Here is a 25,652-nt window from a genome sequence, read left to right as displayed (position 1 = left end):
GTCCCCAACCTTTTTATCGCCGCGGACCGGTCAACGTTTGATAACTTTACCGCGGCCCACTGAGGGGGGACGTTGATTGTTCATATTTTAGATTGATTTAATTTAATAATTTTAATTTAACTGTATTTAAACATGCCTTCAAAATAAAATACAATTACACCAAAAAATGAATATAATGTGATTTAACATTTTAACTCATTAGAACGCTAAATCAATGAGAACCCTGATCTTGTTTCTTTGCAACGAGACAGTTCCATCTGGGGGTAATAGAAGACAATGACACTCGAAGTGTGTTTCTTATGTCCAGTTTATTCCGTTGTTCTGTCATCTATTAAAAGTCGCACAAACCTGAGACAAATACACCATAGTAAATAAAATGGAAATAATTTAATGTTCCTTGGTCGGCCCGGTACCATTTGATCCACGGACCAGTACCGGTCCGCGGCCCGTGGTTGGGGACCACTACTTCACTCAACCCCTGCAGGGCCAGCTCCTCTTTGGCTCCCCTCACCTTTGGCTTGATTGCCCACAGGCTTTGTCTATTTGTTCCCAATGTAGATTATTCATAACAAAAATTTCTTGATAATTCATTCATTCCCAAAACAGAAATGAAATCATTTCTGTTTTTTTCTTTTTCTTTATTTAAAATAATTTTTTTTATTGGGGGAAAGTGTCATGAAGCTAAGTACAGTAGAACCATGATATCCAAGCTCTGATTAACCAAGACAAACCTGTAAGTGAATACACTACTTTTTTAACTCTAAAAGACTTTTTAGAGCGGTTGCAGCTGAAGTTCAAACTTTAAACTTGTATGGCAAGCAAAAGTACACGTTTGACGATTGAACTCCAAGCAAAACATGATGCGCCACACGTTTACATCATGCACTGGCTCATGGGATATTGTTGAAAAATGGTGGAAACATTTAATTAAGAATGATGAAAATTACAGTTAGCATTGTCTCCAACCATATAATATAACAGTAGGAGAATTCTAATGTGTTTTGCCTGTTCTCACAATATACTTTTGTTCAGGGAAGTTGTGGCTTATATAAATCCGAAAGCTGCTTGGGAAATTATTTTTAGAAATTTACAAGCATATTATGCTGTTGATGACAAAAGATGCCATAAAAGAACAAACCTACTTCTACAGTATTACAATAAGCTATTATGAACACAAATATATAAAAATTCTATAGGCACTTTACATCACTTGCAAAACACTTGAATAATTAAATAATTTCTGGATTAAAATTTTCTGTTTCTTTACAATGTTATTCAAAAATGCTTAAATAATCATTATTTTAATAAAATACATCATAATTTTAACCCAAAACAGAAAAATGCAGACTTTTAAGCCAAACTTTTACTTGCCGCACTTGAAATTCCAAATGCCATTGTCAAACTTCTAGGCTTACAAGATGGTAGCGCTTGACATTTGACATTCATGTTTTAGAGATGAAAACTTTGGCTTCAACTTCTCTATTAACTTGTATTACAAAATTATTTGTATATGTTCCCTTTTATCCTTCAATGTGAGATAAACCATTCATAATAAAATGTTACTGCAATAATACACTTTTTTTTTTTTAAAACTATTGTATGTATTAACTGTTTAATAAATGGTGTAAAAAAGTAGTGACTTTAAATATAAAAACAATAAGATATAAAATAAGGCTTAAGTGATACTATATAAATCTTTTTATAACTTTACATTTTTTGTAATTTTTAATCCAAAATGGCTGTGGAAATCCATGTTTTCTAAGTTTTCTAAGTTACCATCAATCTACATTAACTCAGATAAGTGGTGTTCTGCTGTATTTATTTATATATATATTAAATCAATTAAATAGTAAATATTAAATCAGAAATTTCTGTGACCGGTGACCATTTGTTTTTTCTGAGTTTTCAGTTATCTGAGATAGCATTAGTTCACATTACCTTGGATAATCAGGGTTCTACTGTAATCATAAATGTAAAATGTTTAGCTTAAAAGTTAAAAAAAGAAAAAATTAACTTCTAGCATATACTGTATATTACAATTTTAACAAGATTGTTTTCTCAAAGCTGGTTTTAGTTGATTGATTTTTCTGTAAATAATTAAAAATATTAGCTTTTATTTTATTTATTATTATTTTTTTAAAGATAAATAGATTTTGAATCAGTATACTATTGAATGTTATAGTATGAATAGTGTTTTGTTGTCATTAACTGATGGTTTGTAAGGAAAAATGCAATAGCAGCCAGCTAACATTGCAAATCAACTATCTGAATTTTTTCCTGGGAAAAACCCTAACAATATACAGGGTGTTTTTTTAAACTGACTGTACTCAGAGATATCTGTAGAGCAATCTAACAGCCAGACTGTTGCCAAATTTGGGAGAGTGACTAAGGACGACATGGGAAAGAGATTCCACAAAGAAAAAAGTAGTACCCAAATTCGCTGGTAGGGGTGGATTTGGCACTGCTGTAGCAAATCAGCTAAGAATTTGCATAAAACCCAGCTGCAATTAACAAACACATGAATGAATAATCAGACAGAGGTTTCAGTGCAATAATGAAAGTTTAATTAATCAGCAAATAACTTTCTCCCTCCTTCAGTGTGACCACAGTCCTGCTGGACAACACATTGCATCCTGAACACCATGTTCTCTATGGCCGAACGTAACATGTCTGCAGGAATGTTCATCACAGTTCAAGAAATGTTGTCCTTCAAGGTCATCAAGTTGGGGACACCACCAAGATAGACCTTGGACTTTAAGTAACCCCACAGGAAAAAGTCACATGGGGTTAGATCTGCGGGTTAGAACCTTCAATGAGTGCAATTGCAACATCACTAACTGTCTGTGCAGACACCAGTTTTTGCCCTCTACCAGGTCAAACTGCTAAGGATGCTGTCTCTTTAAATTTCTTTATCAAGTCTTTCAATGCATTAATTGATAGAGGACCTTTGCACAGGTTGTTTTGGGTTCTAAACTCATGAAGAGCACCTGGTGTGCTCGATTGGTTAAGATAATAAAGTTTCACAAGCAACACATGTTGAGGTAACAAAAGATACAAGTTGAACTCTGCTGAAGTCCTGAATGTGCTTCGGACTTTTGTCCTTGTCTTTTAAGCTCAAATTAGGTGGCGCTGCCGTTGACCACATCATTGTGAATTTGGATTTTGAGGTGTTACCAGTGCGTTATGCAAATTATTATCTACAGCTGCACCAAATCCATCCCTACCGGCGAATTTGGGTACTACTATTTTTTCTTTGCAGAATCTCTTTCCCATGTCGTTCTTAGTCACTCTCCCAAATTTGGCGACAGTCTGGCTGTTAGATTGCTCTACAGATGTCTCTGAGTACTGTCAGTTTAAAAAAAAACGTCCTGTATTTTATTTCTAAAAGAATAGACTGTTTAATTTGAACTTCTTTTTTGTAAATTTTGATTGTTTGCATTTATATTTTCTCAATATAAAAAAATATTTATTATTTTTTTTAAATCCAAAAAAAGTAAAATACGCTAAATGAAAAAATGTTTTCTCATTTAGTACATTTTACTAAAATTTATTTTTATACATCCAGAAAAAAGTTTCATTTATTTATTTTAACAAGAAATTGTCTAAAATATAAATTTTGGACAATTTCTGTAAATTGGAAAAGTATGTAAAAAATATTTAATGTTTATTTTTAATTCATAAGATCTTTTGGAAAGCTTGGTTTATCACCATCATCATTTTCTTTGAATTATCGTTGAGGTTCTCATAGAAATGAAACCAATCTTAAATTTTTTCAATAACAATTATTAGTCAAATAATTTATAAGTATTGAAATGTAAAAGTTTTTAAATTAATGAATAAAATTAGTTATTTTAATAAAAAAATTACATCTAAAATCTGTTCTTAAAATTTGTTTTGAAATCAAAGGACTTATTTCATAATAGACATCATTCTTGAATACATTATTATATAGGGAATGTAAAAGTAGGAATTTGTTATTTTTTTCCCCATAATAACAACTGTTATTATGGGGAAAAAACATATAGGGAGAAAATAAGAAGAAAAAGTATTTTTTTTTTATGTACAAATTAAAATCACAAATAAGCAATATGAACTTATAGAAGATAATAAAAATAATAATAATAATGAACACCAAACATTTGTATTTCTCAGATTCTCAACTGTATACTTACTTTTGCATCACCTGTGTAATGTAAGAGATAAATTTCTCTCTCTCATAATTAATTGAATACAAAATATTCTAGAGTGTATAAAGATACTTGATTTACACAAATTATTGGAATGATTTAGGATGTTTATCATAAATGGAAATTTTTTTATAACTTCTTTTGCACTTTGGACATTATGAAACAAAGTTTCAAACTAGATGATGTAGCCCTTTTTAATTTTAATAAAGTATTTTGATATGAGTCAAGAACAATAAGTTTTAATTGTTCATAAAAGTGAAGCCCTGCTCCTTAATACTATCATGCAATTACTGTATTATTTTTCGTGTGACAACTTTTAAGAATTGTAGTATTTGTAAGTATGAACTTATTATCAAAAACTAATGCTATAATAAGATTTTAATGCTTAGAAATTATTTTTTGATGTAATTGATGATAAAAAAAATGCTATTGCTGTAATTTAAGTTCAATAAGCAGAATGGCAAGGAGGAGTGACACTATGGAAAGAGCAAAATTGAGTATATTTTTACTTCTAATTATTTTGAAATCAAATTAAATAGTAAAATAGGTGCAATTGGGCTAATCTTCATAAAAAATGCTTCAAAATGATGCATGTGAATTACATTTTATACTTAAAAGTGCCATAAATACAGAATATGCTACTTACTGTAGATAGATAGATAGATAGATGCTGCAGCATAACCATGTCAATGTTTTATTTTTAAACCAGCTGATAAGTGGTACCTCCATAGCCAATCCATAATTGGTAGTATCTCATTTAGAGAATCAAAAGAAATCTTTGTATTTAGAAGAACTTAAAATGAGTTTCTCTGTAAAATGGGAACCCAGTATTTCTATACTTTTTGGTTGACTTTTTTTATATTGGGTAAAAGTTGTAAAGATGATGATTATTATTTTAGTGTCCTCTAAGGAATTTATCTAACCATGATTTTAAAATGATTATAGGAGCTCCCCTACTGTTCAACTTATGAACTTTCTGACTTACAAACTAAATGTTCAACTTATGAACTTTTAGACTTACAAACTGTACATCTAAAATTTTAAATTTTGTATAGATTTTGAAGTTTTCTTGATGCTCTTGGTGTATCACCAAACGATCGCCTAAATATCGGGCTATAATATGGCTAATTAAATGATTGGAATAAAGTAATTTGACACTAGAGGTAGACGTTAGGCGCCATCTCTTAATTAAATTAATAATTACAATTAAATAATTACTTCTGGAAGCGAAGACTAGCTCGAGGGTCTGGGTAGCGTAACTGGTAAGCGCGCCGCACGGCAAGCGGAGGCTGCGGGTTCGAGTCCCGCCCCGGGCCAGTTCNGGTTTTTTTTTTTTTTATAAATACTAAAAACAAAGAAATTTAGTAAAATTTATTCAGCCACTTTTTAATCTTTATTGGCAATAGTTTCAAAATTTTTAATATAGAAAGAATGAATAGTATTCATTTTTCTAAACTAAATTTTTAACTACATTTAAAAACATTATATACTATATAGTCTTGGCACCATTATTCAAAATATGTTTTAACATTTTAACACTGCTTATTAAGAAACAGTGTTGGAGAGGAACATCTGATGATTCTTGAACAAATTTTCATTTATTGCTTCTCTAAGTCAAAAGTCTGAGTTTTAAATATTATCAACAGAAACAATGTGATGGCATTTAATGAAATATGGAAGCCAGTTTTAGACTGAATTGACTGTAAATCTTTCCTAAGTATCTAGCATAAGTAATAAGTGATTAATACAGACCTATTTACAGTCAATATAAATTATTGCATTTTTGGAAATAAGGTTCTTCACACATTACATTTGTTTCTTCCAATTTGAAAAATGTTGCTCTCTTTAGTACTTGTTCTATTTAACATTTATTCTAAAAACTTTTAACATAGTCTAACAAAAATCTTTGATTTAATAAAACTAAGAACCCTGGAGGCATGGGGAAACTTTTAATACAACAGTTAATAGAAACTGTATAAATAATAAGGACAGTGAGATAATATCTAAGGCATGGCAATCATTGGTAGACAACCCTCTGAAAGAAAACAATACTACAGCAATGAAAAATGTGTACTTGATTCCTGTTCATTGTTTGTTAAATTAAAAATCGATAAAAATTAGGATTATATTTTAGGTAAAAATTTCTATTATATGTATAATTTCGAAAAATCCCGTAATTGCTTAAATGCTGTGACAGAAAAACAATCTCAAAAACATTCTAAATTTGGAATGGTCAGTTTGTGTGCACATTTCTTCTGTGTAATCATGACAGTCCTCTGAAGAAGACCAAAAACGTTTGCTATTGTGAAAAGTAAAAGACATTTCCTGTTAGAAGAATGTTTAAGATTCATTGCACGCTATTGGATAAAATTAAAACAATAAATATATAAAATTGTCCTTGTCTTTATAGTAAGTTTTTCCTAACATTGTTTAACTTGGGTATTTCCAAATTGTTGTGAATACATTTAATTTTAATAACATAAAAATATATTATTAAGGTTCATTTGATTTATATAATTTCAAAGAAATTATGTTTAAATATAATTTAATAGAAGTTCAAAATTCAAGTTATAGTAGAAGGCAGCAGTAAATAAAAAGATGCCAATGAAGTTGATATGAAAAGTATGTGTTTTTCTTTACTTAAATAAAAAAAAAAAATAAACTAGTACAGTATAAAGATTTTTAAAATATGATGAAAAATTCCAGTATGATGAGAAATAGATTAGTCACTGCTGGGGCTTGAAGATTTTAATCCTGTCTGTAACTACACTTGCATCAGAACATTTTTGTTAAAGTTTAATTACATTTTTATACAATTCTAGTTTATTTAATTCTTATAATCAAAAATATGATAAAGAACCAATTTTAGAATATTTTACTATTAAATAAATTTGAAGTTAAAAAAAGACAAGTTTAAATGTGGAGTACCTGTAATATTCTAGGAATTTTATATAACTTTGTAAGAGAGCTAGCATTGAATTTAACAGTTTATAGAAACAGTTCATTACTATATTACTATATAGATTTGAATTGCAAAATATTAATGAAACAAAAATTCAAAAAATAATATTTAGTTTAGAATGCCACTATTTGACATGCTTTTAATTTGTCTATCAGTTTCAAAAAAACAGTCATCATCAAATTTTTATCATGATAAATTTATAAATTTTGTCTTATAAAGCATCAAATATCTATTATATTATCAAGAAACAATTTCTTCATTATTCTGTTTTCTAGCAATATTTATATTGTAAATAAAACAAAACATATAGGAATAACAACTTTTAGATTGTAAAAGCTTTAAGTTGGAACCAAGTTTCAAGAAAAGTAGACTAGCTGTCTACTTTATTTGAAACTTGACATTGTTTCAAGTGACCTTGAATTCAAATAATTTCCAGTTGCCTGAATCAAGCAACTTGAACATTGACAAAAGCTAATGTACTTTAACAACTGTTCGAATGACACACATTTGTTGATACAATAATAACTGATGCAATGTGAAATCATATCAGTTTAATAATCACAAATGTTCCAATTTATAAATGTTATCCTGAATTGATTGCAGTTACATATTATATAAGTAAATTTAAGAATCAGTGAGAATAGTTTGAAGTAAGTTGTTATATAAACCATGATAATGTATTGAAAACATAACATTAGTGTCAATATTTTTACAGGTTTGTTTTTTTTTTATAAATACTAAAAACAAAGAAATTTAGTAAAATTTATTCAGCCACTTTTTAATCTTTATTGGCAATAGTTTCAAAATTTTTAATATAGAAAGAATGAATAGTATTCATTTTTCTAAACTAAATTTTTAACTACATTTAAAAACATTATATACTATATAGTCTTGGCACCATTATTCAAAATATGTTTTAACATTTTAACACTGCTTATTAAGANAATAACAAGAAACATTTTTCCAGGAGTTGAAAATTCTTTACACTGAAATGTTTTTGGGATGTAACATTCATCATCAGTAATGATAAAAAATTCTTTAAGTAATTTCTTAGTAGAGATGTAATAAAAGAAGCAATTCTGAATCAATGATTAGAATGTCATAATTTCTCTTTATTTCTAAGTAACTTATTATATGTTATTTGAATATAAATTCTGAACTTTAACATTTGAAAAACAAGATTAGTCATATACAATTATAGAATATTGTATAAATGTGCTTATAAAATTTGATTATAAACCATAAAATTTTAAAATTATTTTTTCCTAGTCTCAATATGTAAAATATATGATAGCTTGTTTTTAATAAGGTGACCAAGTTTTTTACAATGGAAAGGAGGACACTAATAAATTGAAGGAAAAAATATCATAAATAAAAAACATTTTATTCATTGCAACAATAATACACTATAATAATCTCTACTGCATGCATAGGTGCCATGTCATGTTTCGATAAGAAGTAAACAAAGCCATTTGTTCTCTCTCTCACTCCCGTGCGAAGAGCATGCGTCTCATAATTGCATCTCATCGCACTGTACAGAGCCTTGATGAATCATCATGTTAAATACAAACACATCATATCACATCAAACACAACAGGTCAGTTCAGCATTGATCAAATACAGAGATTTACAGATTAGTCTTCAAATATCAGAAAGGAGGACATGTAGGAGGACACTTTTTGAGGGAAGACAGAACTTACAAAAGGAGGACTGTCCTCCCTAAAAGAGAACGATTGGTCACCTTAGTTTTTAATGATTTATATAGTCTTACTTTGTATATATTTAGATTAGATTATTTAAAGTTGATGTATATACCACTATTGATTTATTTTGTACTGTAATTTTGTGTGAATCATTGTGGCAGTATATAATCTACACTGACATATATTGAATAGAAGATTGTTAAAACAAAGAAAATTTTCACATAACTTGTTTTGCTTAGCTTCTAAACAGAACCTTCTAAATTGTTTTATGATAGTTATGATATAAAGGAGGAAAATTATTGGAATTTATCAGATTTTCAAGTAGGAATGTGTAATGAAGCATAAATTGATGCATCACAGAAAATAAATTTGAGAGAAAAAAAGTGTGATGTATACATATATCTTTGATGGTTTTGGGAAAAATCATGATGACAAATGAATGTTAGTAATATGAAAAGGTTTTTCATGTTTTCTAAAGGTGTTCTTGGTAACTTCAAACAAAATAAAAGCTGTTTGAGTTAAAATTGGCAGATACTTGCATCACTATATAGGTCACACCTGCTTTTAAATTGACTTTTTAAAACATAATCTTTGGTTATCCACAGTGGCGTAGCGTGGGTGTCAGCTGCCCAGGGCAGATGAAAATTTCACCGCCTTCTTATTTAGATATCTCAATTTAAAAGACTAAAATTCAGTTTCGTCACTGAATAAGTAATGAAAAATTCCGTGCTCATTTCAATCGGTCCGAATTGTAGCTGCGACAAAAATATGAAATTAAATGGTTCAAATGTTTACAAGATATTATTATTATTTATTGTGAAAGTTTGCCACCCCCTAAAAGTGTCGCCCGGGCGGGCTGCTCCTGCCGCCCCCCACAACGCTATGCCACTGGTTATCCATACATAATTACAATATATACAGATTGTCATAAAAGCATGTACTAACAATTTGATTGTTTTTAGAAATAATAATCTTTTGAAATTTTTTCCACTATTTCATTAATTCCACTTTTATTTTAAAATAGAAGAATCTTTAATTTTTGTGTGAGATTATGATATATGACTTCCTATTTGAGAAAAATTAAGTATTTCTTAAAACAAACAATATGTAGTTTTTGTTGGCGCCTAACGTCTACCTCTAGTGTCAAATTACTTTATTCCAATCATTTAATTAGCCATATTATAGCCCGATATTTAGGCGATCGTTTGGTGATGTATTTACTACTCGGACTATGAGTTGTTGATATTTATATATGCTCTTGGTGTGGTGTTGAAGTCAGTCTTTGGCCAGTAATAAATAAATAATGTGGATTTATTTCTATTGCATATCTTTTTTTTGTTTTTGCAAGAATTCTGACATTCCTTTGCCACTCTTATGGTGGTATTGAAGTTAGTAACATTGGAGTGTTTTTCATCATTGCAATTTTTATAACTTTTTACTATTATGCTTCAAAAATGCATCCAAAACATGTTAATCTAACAGTGAAGATAAATTTAAGAAGTGTCACACTATTACCGTAAAAACTAAACTTGATGTTAAAAAACTAAATGCATTAAGTGAAAAAATTGTTTTGAAACACCCACTGCTAAAAAGTAGCGAGCAGGTAAATTTGAGCATAATATATTCTAATTAAGTACATTGAAGGATCAAACACTAACAATATGGTTATTCTGTATACACACACATTTTTTAAGTTAGTTTTTGATTTACAAACATTTTGACTTATGACAAAATCTCAGGAACCTAACCTGTTTGTAAGTAAGGGATCACCTGTATATGACTTTGGAAATAAATTCCCTACCAAAAAACAAGTTAAAGAATATATCATCATGTCAATATTTGCAATCATTACAGTTATGCAACTGTGAAGTGTAAAGCTGTGAAGATAATGAGAGATGGTTAAGATTATAGACCTAATTAAAAGAAAGAGGCATAAACCACAGATCAGAAAATGACATTCACCATGTTATTTTCTTATAGATTTAAATACATTACAGCAATTTCTTTGTTTTATGCAAGATGACATTGAAATTTTTATTATAACACATCGATAAGTTTTAAAGGTGTGAGTTTTTGTGGTATTATAACACAACTATTTTCCCTCTATTTTTTCATAATCTGCATAAATAACTTCTTACATTTGAAAATTATTTAAAATGTAATTTACACAACTTACATACACTTATTATATATGTAGTCTATGTAACTATAAATTAGAGAATAACATGTAATTGAACAATACTGTATTTTTACTGCTTTCAATAAATTAGCAACTTAATCTGGCATCTTTCCAATTAACATTCAAACTAAAACTGGCTATACATATGTAGTAAATCTTAAATAAAGCTTAGTATTCTAGAAGTTCTTAAATCAAATTATGTATAGAAAAAAGTGTGAAAGAAGAATTAGATTTAGGATTTTTAATATTGACTGGCTTGACCTGAGATAGGTTAGGTTCAGAAGGATGAGTAATTACATCACTTGCAACTGATTAAACACTTTTTAGCCGTATGCTTAGTAATGTGCTCATACATAATGGTATTTAGGTTATTTTAAAGTGTAAAGTTCAAGTGTGTTCATCATATTTTAATTCATTTTGTTACTTTTACTCTAAAATATCAAGAATTTTATTCTTTCTTAATAATAATAATATAGTAGATGAATAAGAACCTAAAATTAGAAATTTCATTCTAACAAGAAGTATCTAAAGATAATCAGAATTATGCTGAACTATTTTTTCCTTATAATATTTAAAAGCATTGACTCTTCAAAATTTAGTTTTTATATAGTTTTCAGTAATAATTCCTTAGATTATGTAACATGGGATAGACAAGGTGTAAACCACAAACCTAAATTCAAAAAAGAAGAAAATTTAGTCTTTTGATTATGTAATACTATTATACAATAGTAGGTCTGTAGAATTTTGTCATAGATAGTTTAATAGACATTTTAGTTTCATAATTAGAGAGAAAATGTTTTAGTAATAATATAATTTCAGTAAAATCTAAAAAATTCATTTAAAAAATTTGAAACCTCTATTTTTTTTTACTGTTTCATATATTTTATTGCGATAACATACAAACAAATCACAGTCTATATGTAAAGCTGGAATTATTATAACACTAATATATAGTACCTTTCACATGTTTCCAGTAGCCACCCAACATTGCAAAATCGTAAGTACAAACATTTTTAGCTCTGTTCCATGGCTAGCTACAAGCATTTCACCAAAGATTTGCATTGGCAGTTGAACCTTTTTAAATGTTTTGGAAGTTTCTTCAAATTTGTTCACTGTTACCTATTTCAAATTTGCATTACAATTGTTATATTTTTAATTGTTCAGAAATTTTCATTTAAAATTCTTTCATTTGCTTACATCAGTCAAACAGAAAGGTTGCAATGCAAAGTTTTGGTGGAAATGCCTGAACTGGTCATTGAATGGGGCCAAAACATTTGCTGTTATGATTTTGCAATGTTGGGTGGTTGCTGGAAATGTAAAAGGTACTGTAGATTAGTGATACAAACAAAAGTTAAGTATACTTTTTTCTTTCACATTAGTAAGAATAAATATAATTTTAGACATTTTCAGTAAAAGTTTCAAAGCCTGTTCTATGTCTAAATCTGTTTGAATATAGCAAATTTGAAAACTAATCTGATGATGAGATTGTAATTAAAATAGAGCAACTCTAAATTATATAGTGAGTGTTATAAGCTTCATAAATAGCATTACTATGCTTACGAGTAAATAGTAATTGATCCAGATGTATCCATAGAGAGAGGATAAGTCAAAAATTAAAAATATTTGAATAATTAAGTACTTTTTATTACTTGCATGACAATTGTATCGCAGATGGACAAACAAACCATATTTGCAATCATGAATGTTTTTAAAATACAGCTTGAAGTTTGAACAAATAAATTTTATGAAGATTTTTGTGCTAATGAGGAGGGAGGATTTAAGGCATTGTAGCCCTCTTGTATCTACCACTATTACTAAATATATTGTATAAGCTTTTTCTCCTGAAGTAGACCCAAAAATGTTAGTGAGGTTGAGTGTCCAGCACCTGGTAATCTAGAATATCAAATAATTTGGCATACTTATGAAGCTCCTAGCTGGAATTGATTTTTGAGCTGTTTGGAATGCAAATTCATCAAAAACAGAAGGGAGTCTTGTAATTTACCATTTCCTATAATTCCATATTATATTGGTTTTAAACATGTTTGATTAGAGGACTTTTATTATATGCTAAACTCTATTACACACTTGTTTCAGCTGACAAATTATTTGAACTGGGTTATTAAATTTAAAATAGCTTTTCACAATAAATGAATATTTAGCTTAATTTATAGAATTTGAATTATTCAGGAAAATTCATAAATTATAGTAACAATAATCAAAATTGCAAAAAAATAATTTCCATTTTAAACATCAAGAATAAATTAAAATTTCTAACTTTATTATTAATATATCAATGTAATTTTTATGTAGTTTAATATATTTGAAGTTTTTTGACATAAAAATTATGACATTTTAATGATTAAACATTATTTCATCTGAAAAATGATTACAATTTATAATCTATCAAACATGTAATAAATAGCAAGTTTGGATGTTATTGTATAAGATAATAAGTAAATATTCTTAGTTTAATTTTGCTGTAACTTTCTTCTTTTAGTTAATTACTTCCATGTTTTGGAAAAAACAATATTCCAAAAACATTCAAAAGTGTTTTTAGAACATCATTTAAGATTATAATATTTTCCCAAATTTTTTCTGAAATATATTGTTTTAATTTACTTTTAACATTTANAACTTCTCCATAGCGTGGCGCTACGGACGGCGGGTAAGTAGTTCGGCTGCCCGATGACGTTTTACGTATTATAGGAGTTATTTTTACCGTTGTTTACGGATAATGCCACAATTTTTATAGGAATCATAACTATAGGAAACGCTTTTATAGGGGGATCTACTGTATCTAGTTTACTGACAGTTATGGAGTATATTGGTACTCACCAGATTTTAAAGCTTGCAACTTCATAAGATAAAATGCATGAGGTCACTGGATGCCTAAGTTCACTTGTGACCTGCATCCTAATAAAGTTGCCCATTACTGGTCTAGACCTAAGGGTGTGACTATGCAAATGCGAACTAGTGAATTTTCCGAGCAAGTGAGAATGTGTGGCGAGAATAGGCGAGACTCTGCTGATATCAAACCTTTCAGATTTGTGAGAGAACCAGAAATTCGCTCATGCCAATGAGATTTCTCACTTCTTGCTTGTGCATGTTTTTCTTTGTGGGAACTATATCACTCGCAACCTCTCGCTCACTACTAAATTTGTGACTGAATAGTCGCACCCTAAAGTGTAGACTTTTGAATACTAATCTTTTGGCTGCATTACAAATCTTTCTCATTTTGATAACTGGAATTATTTTATGTATAATGTGGTAGAGGTTAATGGTAAATATTTAAAACTTTAATAATATTTTTAATATGATAATTAATGTGATAGATGGATATTTTTTTAATAATAGATGACTAAATTTTTTTAAAGTATCTTTAGTCAATCAATATCCATGAACAGTAATGAACTTTATATCATAGCTATGATGTGAAGTTCACTAAAGTCCATTACTGTTCATGGATATTTCAATGTTTTGAAGATCTTTTTTCAAGTATTGTCCTGAAATATTATCTAAAAGTATTTGATGATTAAAAACATTTTTCTAAATTTATCATAATGTAGTTTTTTTTTGCAACATTAAATGTAGGAATGTATTCAAGATTAGAAACATTCCAATAAACCATAACTAATTTTTTAAATAATTTTTATGTTTATCTAACAAATTGATTTCTAAATATTTTGAAAAAGTTCTAAAACTTAAAATCTTACTATTACTAGTTAATTTAATGAAGCAATGTACCTCCAGCAATGAGTAAGGTAGAGAAATGCTAACATTTTCAGTCTAGTAGTCCATGAATGAGGAAGACCAATTAACTGGGTTGAAAACATTAGTTTTTCACCCACTGTTAAAAGGACACTGCGTTATTCTGAAGATTGTTTACAATGAAATATAGATATAAATACAATAATTATTATTATTAATAAACAGTGAGATATGTTAATATGAAAACCATTTACTATCTGATATTTTAAGACTGGTCAAATTTTAATGTTTTTCATTTCTTTTTAATTTTTCAACTACAGTATAACCCCAATTATCTGAGTCTTGATTAACTGAGGTTCCACATTATCCAAGACAAACTTGTAAGTGAACACACTACTTATTCGTAAAAGAAAGTTTAAAATGATGACAGAAACAAATCGTTCTATAATATATGCTAAGTTTTATTATTTAACTTCTGTGTGAGACAAGCCATTCATATTAACATGTAAATACAATAATACACATTTTATTCTTAAAACTATTGTATGTAATATCTATATAATAAATTATGTAAAAATTATTGTTAAATATGATTAAAGTCACTAAGGGATAAAAAGAGGCTTAAAGGTGATACAATATAAATCTTTTACATTCATAACTAGGGAGACTATTCCTTTTTGCTTTGCTCACAGCACAGGCTTTTGCCCACTTCCTATATTTATCAATTATGATTATTTATTTTCAAACATTCTATTCAAATAGGCATTTGAATAGTTTTATTATTGACAAATTGGTGGATTTGTGAATAACAACAGAATGTGTAGATAAGTGGCTCAACCTGCATGCTTGCTTCATTTCAGCGGTCCCCAACCTTTTTATCGCTGCGGACCGGTCAACGTTTGATAAATTTACCGCGGCCCACTGAGGGGGGACGTTGATTGTTCATATTTTAGATTGATTTAATTTAATAATTTTAATTTAACTGTATTTAAACATGCCTTCAAAATAAAATACAATTACACCAAAAAATGAATATATTTAACATTTTAACTCATTAGAACGCTAAATCAATGAGAACCCTGATCTTGTTTCTTTGCAACGAGACAGTTCCATCTGGGGGTAATAGAAGACAATGACACTCGAAGTGTGTTTCTTATGTCCAGTTTATTCCGTTGTTCTGTCATCTATTAAAAGTCGCACAAACCTGAGACAAATACACCATAGTAAATAAAATGGAAATAATTTAATGTTCCTTGGTCGGCCCGGTACCATTTGATCCACGGACCAGTACCGGTCCGCGGCCCGTGGTTGGGGACCACTACTTCACTCAACCCCTGCAGGGCCAGCTCCTCTTTGGCTCCCCTCACCTTTGGCTTGATTGCCCACAGGCTTTGTCTATTTGTTCCCAATGTAGATTATTCATAACAAAAATTTCTTGATAATTCATTCATTCCCAAAACAGAAATGAAATCATTTCTGTTTTTTTCTTTTTCTTTATTTAAAATAATTTTTTTTATTGGGGGAAAGTGTCATGAAGCTAAGTACAGTAGAACCATGATATCCAAGCTCTGATTAACCAAGACAAACCTGTAAGTGAATACACTACTTTTTTAACTCTAAAAGACTTTTTAGAGCGGTTGCAGCTGAAGTTCAAACTTTAAACTTGTATGGCAAGCAAAAGTACACGTTTGACGATTGAACTCCAAGCAAAACATGATGCGCCACACGTTTACATCATGCACTGGCTCATGGGATATTGTTGAAAAATGGTGGAAACATTTAATTAAGAATGATGAAAATTACAGTTAGCATTGTCTCCAACCATATAATATAACAGTAGGAGAATTCTAATGTGTTTTGCCTGTTCTCACAATATACTTTTGTTCAGGGAAGTTGTGGCTTATATAAATCCGAAAGCTGCTTGGGAAATTATTTTTAGAAATTTACAAGCATATTATGCTGTTGATGACAAAAGATGCCATAAAAGAACAAACCTACTTCTACAGTATTACAATAAGCTATTATGAACACAAATATATAAAAATTCTATAGGCACTTTACATCACTTGCAAAACACTTGAATAATTAAATAATTTCTGGATTAAAATTTTCTGTTTCTTTACAATGTTATTCAAAAATGCTTAAATAATCATTATTTTAATAAAATACATCATAATTTTAACCCAAAACAGAAAAATGCAGACTTTTAAGCCAAACTTTTACTTGCCGCACTTGAAATTCCAAATGCCATTGTCAAACTTCTAGGCTTACAAGATGGTAGCGCTTGACATTTGACATTCATGTTTTAGAGATGAAAACTTTGGCTTCAACTTCTCTATTAACTTGTATTACAAAATTATTTGTATATGTTCCCTTTTATCCTTCAATGTGAGATAAACCATTCATAATAAAATGTTACTGCAATAATACACTTTTTTTTTTTTAAAACTATTGTATGTATTAACTGTTTAATAAATGGTGTAAAAAAGTAGTGACTTTAAATATAAAAACAATAAGATATAAAATAAGGCTTAAGTGATACTATATAAATCTTTTTATAACTTTACATTTTTTGTAATTTTTAATCCAAAATGGCTGTGGAAATCCATGTTTTCTAAGTTTTCTAAGTTACCATCAATCTACATTAACTCAGATAAGTGGTGTTCTGCTGTATTTATTTATATATATATTAAATCAATTAAATAGTAAATATTAAATCAGAAATTTCTGTGACCGGTGACCATTTGTTTTTTCTGAGTTTTCAGTTATCTGAGATAGCATTAGTTCACATTACCTTGGATAATCAGGGTTCTACTGTAATCATAAATGTAAAATGTTTAGCTTAAAAGTTAAAAAAAGAAAAAATTAACTTCTAGCATATACTGTATATTACAATTTTAACAAGATTGTTTTCTCAAAGCTGGTTTTAGTTGATTGATTTTTCTGTAAATAATTAAAAATATTAGCTTTTATTTTATTTATTATTATTTTTTTAAAGATAAATAGATTTTGAATCAGTATACTATTGAATGTTATAGTATGAATAGTGTTTTGTTGTCATTAACTGATGGTTTGTAAGGAAAAATGCAATAGCAGCCAGCTAACATTGCAAATCAACTATCTGAATTTTTTCCTGGGAAAAACCCTAACAATATACAGGGTGTTTTTTTAAACTGACTGTACTCAGAGATATCTGTAGAGCAATCTAACAGCCAGACTGTTGCCAAATTTGGGAGAGTGACTAAGGACGACATGGGAAAGAGATTCCACAAAGAAAAAAGTAGTACCCAAATTCGCTGGTAGGGGTGGATTTGGCACTGCTGTAGCAAATCAGCTAAGAATTTGCATAAAACCCAGCTGCAATTAACAAACACATGAATGAATAATCAGACAGAGGTTTCAGTGCAATAATGAAAGTTTAATTAATCAGCAAATAACTTTCTCCCTCCTTCAGTGTGACCACAGTCCTGCTGGACAACACATTGCATCCTGAACACCATGTTCTCTATGGCCGAACGTAACATGTCTGCAGGAATGTTCATCACAGTTCAAGAAATGTTGTCCTTCAAGGTCATCAATTGAGTTGGAGACACCACCAAGATAGACCTTGGACTTTAAGTAACCCCACAGGAAAAAGTCACATGGGGTTAGATCTGCGGGTTAGAACCTTCAATGAGTGCAATTGCAACATCACTAACTGTCTGTGCAGACACCAGTTTTTGCCCTCTACCAGGTCAAACTGCTAAGGATGCTGTCTCTTTAAATTTCTTTATCAAGTCTTTCAATGCATTAATTGATAGAGGACCTTTGCACAGGTTGTTTTGGGTTCTAAACTCATGAAGAGCACCTGGTGTGCTCGATTGGTTAAGATAATAAAGTTTCACAAGCAACACATGTTGAGGTAACAAAAGATACAAGTTGAACTCTGCTGAAGTCCTGAATGTGCTTCGGACTTTTGTCCTTGTCTTTTAAGCTCAAATTAGGTGGCGCTGCCGTTGACCACATCATTGTGAATTTGGATTTTGAGGTGTTACCAGTGCGTTATGCAAATTATTATCTACAGCTGCACCAAATCCATCCCTACCGGCGAATTTGGGTACTACTATTTTTTCTTTGCAGAATCTCTTTCCCATGTCGTTCTTAGTCACTCTCCCAAATTTGGCGACAGTCTGGCTGTTAGATTGCTCTACAGATGTCTCTGAGTACTGTCAGTTTAAAAAAAAACGTCCTGTANTTTAATAAAACTAAAGGAAATACAAAGAGAGTCAATTTCGGTCATAGCCCCCTATTTATACTATTCCGTTCGAGAGAGAGAGTTTACAAACGAATCGCGGGTTGATAAATACCTTGTCGATGGACTGTTCTTTACACTAGTTTCGAATCTTGTCTGTTCACTGGTGTGGAGGCACGGAGAAGTGTAGAGACTTAATCAGGCACGATCTTTTTCTCTCGGTGTTAATCCTGGGTCACGGTTTTAATTCGGGAGTACTACTTTTGTTGAGCGGACTGTGTGAAGACGACTGTTGTAGAGGGACTTTGGATGACGACTGACCTCGGGTCCTTTTTCCTTTTTCTCGTCTTATTCCTCTTGGGTTTTTCCATGAGGTCAGGTGGTTGCCGTTAAGGGTTTCGTGTCCAATATGGATTCTCCATCAAAAGTTCCTGGTGACACATCCCTGACTAACGTGATCCGACTCTACAAGGAACAAACTCTGTGGGAAATAATTTTTATGGCTTTTAGCCTAACTCGATAAAACGCTCGAATTTAACCGATTAAATTTTCCAATAATTAAAATTTAAAATAACACTTTATTGTGGGTCTGTTCGTCCCTCACAGAAGAATCTTTAATTTTTGTGTGAGATTATGATATATGACTTCCTATTTGAGAAAAATTAAGTATTTCTTAAAACAAACAATATGTAGTTTTTGTAAATTCTTTTATCTTGTTAAACAATAAACTACAACTCATAAAAAGAAGTAAAGGAGATTAACTGTACATATTTCTTATCCTGGTTTTTCAAAACACTGTCTCTCGACAAGGGAGATGGTTCCACAGTTCTTATAATTTATTGATGTGCCTTTGAGTGTCAACTTATAAATCTCTACTTCTTCTATTGACATAGCTGATGGATGTTCTGTATCAGTCTAATAATCTTTGTTTCTTTTTATGTTTACATCCACAGATTGTTCTGATGTATAGACTACCAAAGCTGTGATGCATTACCTTCTTTTTATAGTGGAGTCATGCTCATTGAACCTGTCTTTCAGGGAGCAGGCTGTGACCCCAACACTTCCTGGAAGAAAAGTTCCTTTATGCTCTGTGGATATGAGCAGAATGGAAGCCACAATTATTAGACTGGTACAGAACATCCATCAGCTGACTAGAACTAGAGATGTATAAGTTGACACCCAGAGGCAAATCAATAATTATAAGGACTGTGGACTTCTCTTTCCTGCTTAGAGGTCGTAGATATATATCAAGTTTTGTAAGAACAATCTGATGTATTTCAAACAATAGCCTAACAATGTGTTTGAACATTTAAATTTTAATCTGAATTTTGGTGTTCCTTAATTCACTTTTACTAGTTTGGAATTTTGTTGTTCTAAACTGAAGATGGCCAGTGAAAAGGACTGTAAATGTTCACATGAAGTACGTAATAGATGCCAAAAGTTTACAACCTAACTATATTTTAGACATATTAGGAATAAAATGATGATAGTATCAGATAATGCAATCTGTTTTTGGACTTGTTACTTCCAGCTTTAGAATTATCTTCTAAATACTAAATTCACACTTTCTTCTCACTTTCCAGCATTCAATGATTAAAAATGAATGTTATCGGCTACCTTCAGTGGCCTGTGCTTGTGTTAAGCAGATTCTATATTGAATGTCTATATTATATAATAGATATAGATATTCAATATAGAATCTGCTTAACCTGATGCAGGCCACTGAAAGTAGCCAAAAACATTTGTTTTTAATCAGTGAATGCTGGAAAGTGAGAGGAAGGTGTATTTGATTTAATAAAACAGATTTTCTGCCAATTTGCATAAGTTATTTGGAAACATGCATTTTAGTTAGACTTGTTGCATTAATTTGCATCATGTTGAAAGTTGAGTACAGAGTTGTCATTAAATTTCTTACTAACGAAGGTTTTACTTCAGTGTTATTAAACAGCACTTAAATGATGTGTATGGTGAAGCTTTCTCTTTGTTTTTCACCATAAATGAAACCATTTAGCCCATTCCTTTAAGCCAAGAGGGCATTGAAGATGAACCTTGTGAGGGCTGGCCCTCACAAGGTTCATCTTTCATAGTGGAAATTCTGAAAGTAGAGAATGTCTTCCTTGTTGAGCAAGAGGTGCTGCAAGACGGGCATTTGAAAGTGAAGGAACTATCAGCAAGGTTGGGACTTTCAGACACAACTGTACTGAACATTACATTCTTCATAAGCACCTTCATATGAATAAGGTCAGTGCAAGATGGGTGCCTTGATTTCTTTCTGCAGTTCAAAAGCAACAGTATGTTACTAGGTGTCAGACAATTTTGGACCTTTGCCATGGCAATCAGAAGGAAATCCTGGATTCTGTCATCACAGGATGAAACTATGATCCTATATTATAATCTTTAATCAAAAAGAGAATCAATGGATGGCACTTTTCATCTGACCCATAGGTCAAATGAAAAATACCCAAGAAAGGCAAAGATGACTCAGTCATCAAAGAAGAACATGGCAACGATATTTTGGGATTTGGTAAGAATCCTACTGATCAACTTCAAGGAAAGAAACACAATAGTGAATGGGGAATAATACACTTGTCTGCACTTAACAAACTGCATAATGCCATCAAGGAAAAAGGCACAGAAAAAACTGAGTAAGGGTATTTACCTCTTGCAGGACAATATGCCAGTGCATATGGTTGCCATTGCCAAGGCTGCTAGGAAGGAGTGTGGGTTGAAGAACTTGACCATCTTCCATGTGCTACAGCCTGGACCTGGTACCTAATGATTATTATGTTTACAAAACTCAAAAAAGACCTTTGAAGGAGAAAATTTAAAAGTGATGAAGAGTTACAGGAGGCAGTTTATGAGCATTTTGCAAATAAAAGTGCAGAATATTTTTCAAGGATTGAAATGCTATTTCCAAGATGTAATACTGTGTTGAACTGCAAGGAGTATATATTGAAAAATAACATCGTTTGTTTTAAACCTATAACATCTAAAATATAAGCCAGAAACTTTTTATACCTACCTCGTAATTTATAGCAAGTGAAAGAATTAAAGTTAGAGATAAATTTTAGTAAACAGCCACTAACTTTCTTTTTTATCTAAAATTGTATATTATATATTTATCTTTTTTGTCTTAAAATAATTTTTCAATTATTTTATTAATATAGTATAAAATAATTTACTGATCAGTTATATATATTTTCTTACATTAATCATTTTATGCTTATAGGTTTCTATTCAATTTCAATGGAAGCAGATCCTGAAAAAGCTGCTAACAGATGCCATGTTTGTGGAAACTGTTGGAAAATGTTTAACAATCCACAAGAATTACAGGAGCATTGCCTTCAGTGCTTTCAAGGAGGAAGAATTAAAACTAAAGCCATTCAAGATAAAGAAAATGCATTAAATGACAAAGATTGTGATGTTTCTTCTAATGTTATGGACAATAATTATAATCAGTATGTTAATGAAACTTTTATGAATTTAAATGATTCATCTTTGTTGACAGAAGATTATTATTCATTATTTACCAACCAGAGTGAGGATTCTTCTTATCAGTGTAAGATATGTTGGAAGGTTTTTACAAATTATGGAAGTTACAGACGTCATTTGCGAATGCATATTACAGGAAAAAGTCATATTTGTGGGGAATGTGGTAAACGTTATTTTCGTCGATATCTTTTAATCCAACATGCTGAGAAGGCTCATGGTAGTACTAGACAAAGTATTAGGTTGTGTCATTGTGGGATGTGGTTTAAAGATACGGAAACTTTAAAACAACATAATCAAAAGGCTCATAATAAAGAACCACTTCAAGCTTGTGGTTTACCGCTTCAAAGATTACGATATTCTCAAAAGAGAAAAAATGATTTGTATACTATTGTTCCTGAAGAGAAACCTAATCAATATAAAAGTTTATTTGGAGAAGAAAGTAATATAAATAGACAAACAAACCAAGAAATCCCATACAATCAACCAGTTTTTCAAAATCAAGTGAAGAAAAATCCTTCTCAAGAAAATGAAAATAATAATTCAGTAGTTTGGCTTTGTACAATATGTTCTCAGCCATTAAAAAATCGGGAAGAAGTATTAGCTCATCGACAAGTATGTTATCCCATGTCAAATAATAATCTTCCAAGAAAGAGGCAAAATCCAAATAATTTATTAAATAATGATAATAAGATACAAATATTAGAATCTGATTCAATTGTTGTTGGTGATCAAGAATTACCATGTGATCTTTCGGTCAAAGAAAGTATTCCAAAATTAACCATTAAAAGAACACCAAAAAGAGGTATTTTTGTTTGTGAAACATGTCAGAAGACATTTATCAATCATAGCAGTTATCTTCGACATAGAAGAATGCACTTAGGTATGAAACCGAGCATGTGTGAATACTGTTGTATGAGTTTTTTTCGGTCAGAATCACTTAATACACATATAAAGAATCATCATTTAACTTCAGAATATATCTGTTTTGAATGTGGTCACAGAGCAAATGATGCTTTTTCTCTTAGAGAGCATTTTCAGATTCATGAGGGAAAAGAGATAATTTTAGAGCAAACAGATCAAACAGAAAATACTATTAAAGATTTAAATACATCAAAAACAGATTTCAGTTCTTTGGAAGAATCAACAAAATCTATCACTAAAAATGAATATATTTCTGAAACAAATGAGGATAAAGTTGCTGGTTATTGTAAAATATGTCAGAAAAATTTTTATAAATTAAATAATTATAATCGTCACATGAAATTACATAAAAATAGCTTCCATGCTACTCAATGGTTTACATGTACATTATGTGGAAAAGTGTCCTTGTCACATAAAGATCATCAGGATCATTTAAAAGTACATTCTTCAACATACACTTGTTCAAAATGTTCAGTTTGTTTCCAGGATGAAGAAAAATTTAACATTCACACAAAAGAATGCATGAAAGGTTGGGCTGAATCGGAATTTCCTAAAGAAAATGAAGCAACAAATGGAAATGAAAATGCAAATGATGATAATCCAAAAGTAATAGATAATAAGGAAAATGAAACATTTAATGGAGAATCTGAAATTTGTAATGACAATGAAAATAGTAAAATAATTTCTGAAGAAATTATGCCACCAACAGATGCAACAGATAAAAGATCCAAATCATTTTTCTGTAAGATTTGTGTGAGAAAATTTACAAATCAAGGCAGTTTTAGAAGACATGTTAGAATGCATAAAGGAAACTGGATACATTCATGCAAATACTGTGGAAAATATTTCTTTCGAAAGGATCACCTTCAGCATCACGAATCTTCACGTCATTTTGGAATGGAATCAAATGGTGATATATTTTGTTGTTATTACTGTAGTGTGTGTTATCCAGATCCATATTCATTAAAAGAACATGTGATATCTTCTCACAAAGTACCAGGCTCTCATTATGTTCAGTCTTCAGATAAAACATCAAGTACATCTAATGAAAAAATTAAAATGAATGAAGGTTCTGATGTTTCGTGTAACTCTGAATCAGAACTGGAAGCTGATGATAGTAAAAGTACTGATATCATATATCCATTAGATTATAGTAATAAAGCCAGTATAACATCGAGAAGTGTTAATGGTACTGCAAAAGCATATGAATCTAATCATCAAGAAAGTGGAGGTTACGGATGCATTAAATGCTCTTTAGTCTTTCAGAGTATGACAGAAATGGTAGTACATCTTAAAGATACTCATGGTCTTCACAGACCTGAGATGAACAATTTAGATTGTTCAATAGAAGAAAAAGACACCTTAAGAAGAAGTCAAGGATCATACAAACAGTGCTCACGCTGTCATCGACAATTTAGTACTCATAATAGTTTATTGAGTCACTTATGTACTAAAACATCTGTGTTAACAAACAGTTCTGAAAGTAAATCTAGTCGAAAGTATGTATGTAATTTGTGCCTAAAAGAATACAATGAAGCAAAAATGTTAGAAGCACATAAACAGTTAGCACATGTAGTCATGGATATGTATGAATGTTCAGTGTGTCATCATAAAGGGTCACAAGAAATTGTACATATTCATATGTTATCCCATATGCAGAAGTGTGGAACTTTTGTATCAACAATTGAAACCTATCCACAAGATCAAGAAGAACAAATTTTAGCTCAAACAAAAGCTAAAATAAATTGTAAAGCAAATTATAATTCTTCTCAAAATAATGAATTTTCTTTATCAAGCCATCGAATGATGGATTCAGATTTTTCAAAGACAGAGGTGAGACATTTAAATTTTATTGTTTATTCTTTTAGTTTATTATCAAGAATATCTATTTATCTATACTTCAATAAAGGTGCTGTAAAAACTTTTTACACTCAGATCTTTCACATATCTAAAAGACTTCATAAGAATTTAGTGATATCTAAAGATTAAGATCTTCCATATTCATTTTAATCATTCATTAATAATAATTTAAATCATCTGTTTAGATTAAACTAAATATGAATTAACCATTACTAAAATTTATTAAATTACATTTACTTCCAGCTAATTACCTTTGGCTAATAATAATAATTAGACAAATTAGGTAATACAGATACATATGTTGCCATCTGTTGTAAGCACTGATGATTAATTATTATTTAAACTAATTAATTTATAAAATGAGTGAATTGCAGGAATCAAATCTGTAACACTTGCAATTTGGTTAAAT

At 30.2% G+C, this 25,652-nt stretch overlaps 1 protein-coding gene across 1 annotated transcript in view; it reads left to right on the top strand.

The window, feature by feature from the left end:
• Nucleotides 1-25,652, top strand: part of LOC111622123 (zinc finger protein 91-like) — a 42,940-nt gene that overhangs the window by 15,174 nt on the left and 2,114 nt on the right. The window contains exon 2 of the mRNA XM_023364450.1: nt 22,200-25,216. Coding sequence (XP_023220218.1) covers nt 22,217-25,216 — 3,000 coding nt within the window. The 5' untranslated portion in view covers nt 22,200-22,216. The remainder of the gene's footprint in view (nt 1-22,199; nt 25,217-25,652) is intronic.

Source organism: Centruroides sculpturatus, unplaced genomic scaffold (assembly GCF_000671375.1).
Source record: "Centruroides sculpturatus isolate CEXI.00-Female unplaced genomic scaffold, Cexi_2.0 scaffold14, whole genome shotgun sequence".
Taxonomy (NCBI): domain Eukaryota; kingdom Metazoa; phylum Arthropoda; class Arachnida; order Scorpiones; family Buthidae; genus Centruroides; species Centruroides sculpturatus.
This window is presented reverse-complemented; position numbering and strand designations above follow the sequence as displayed.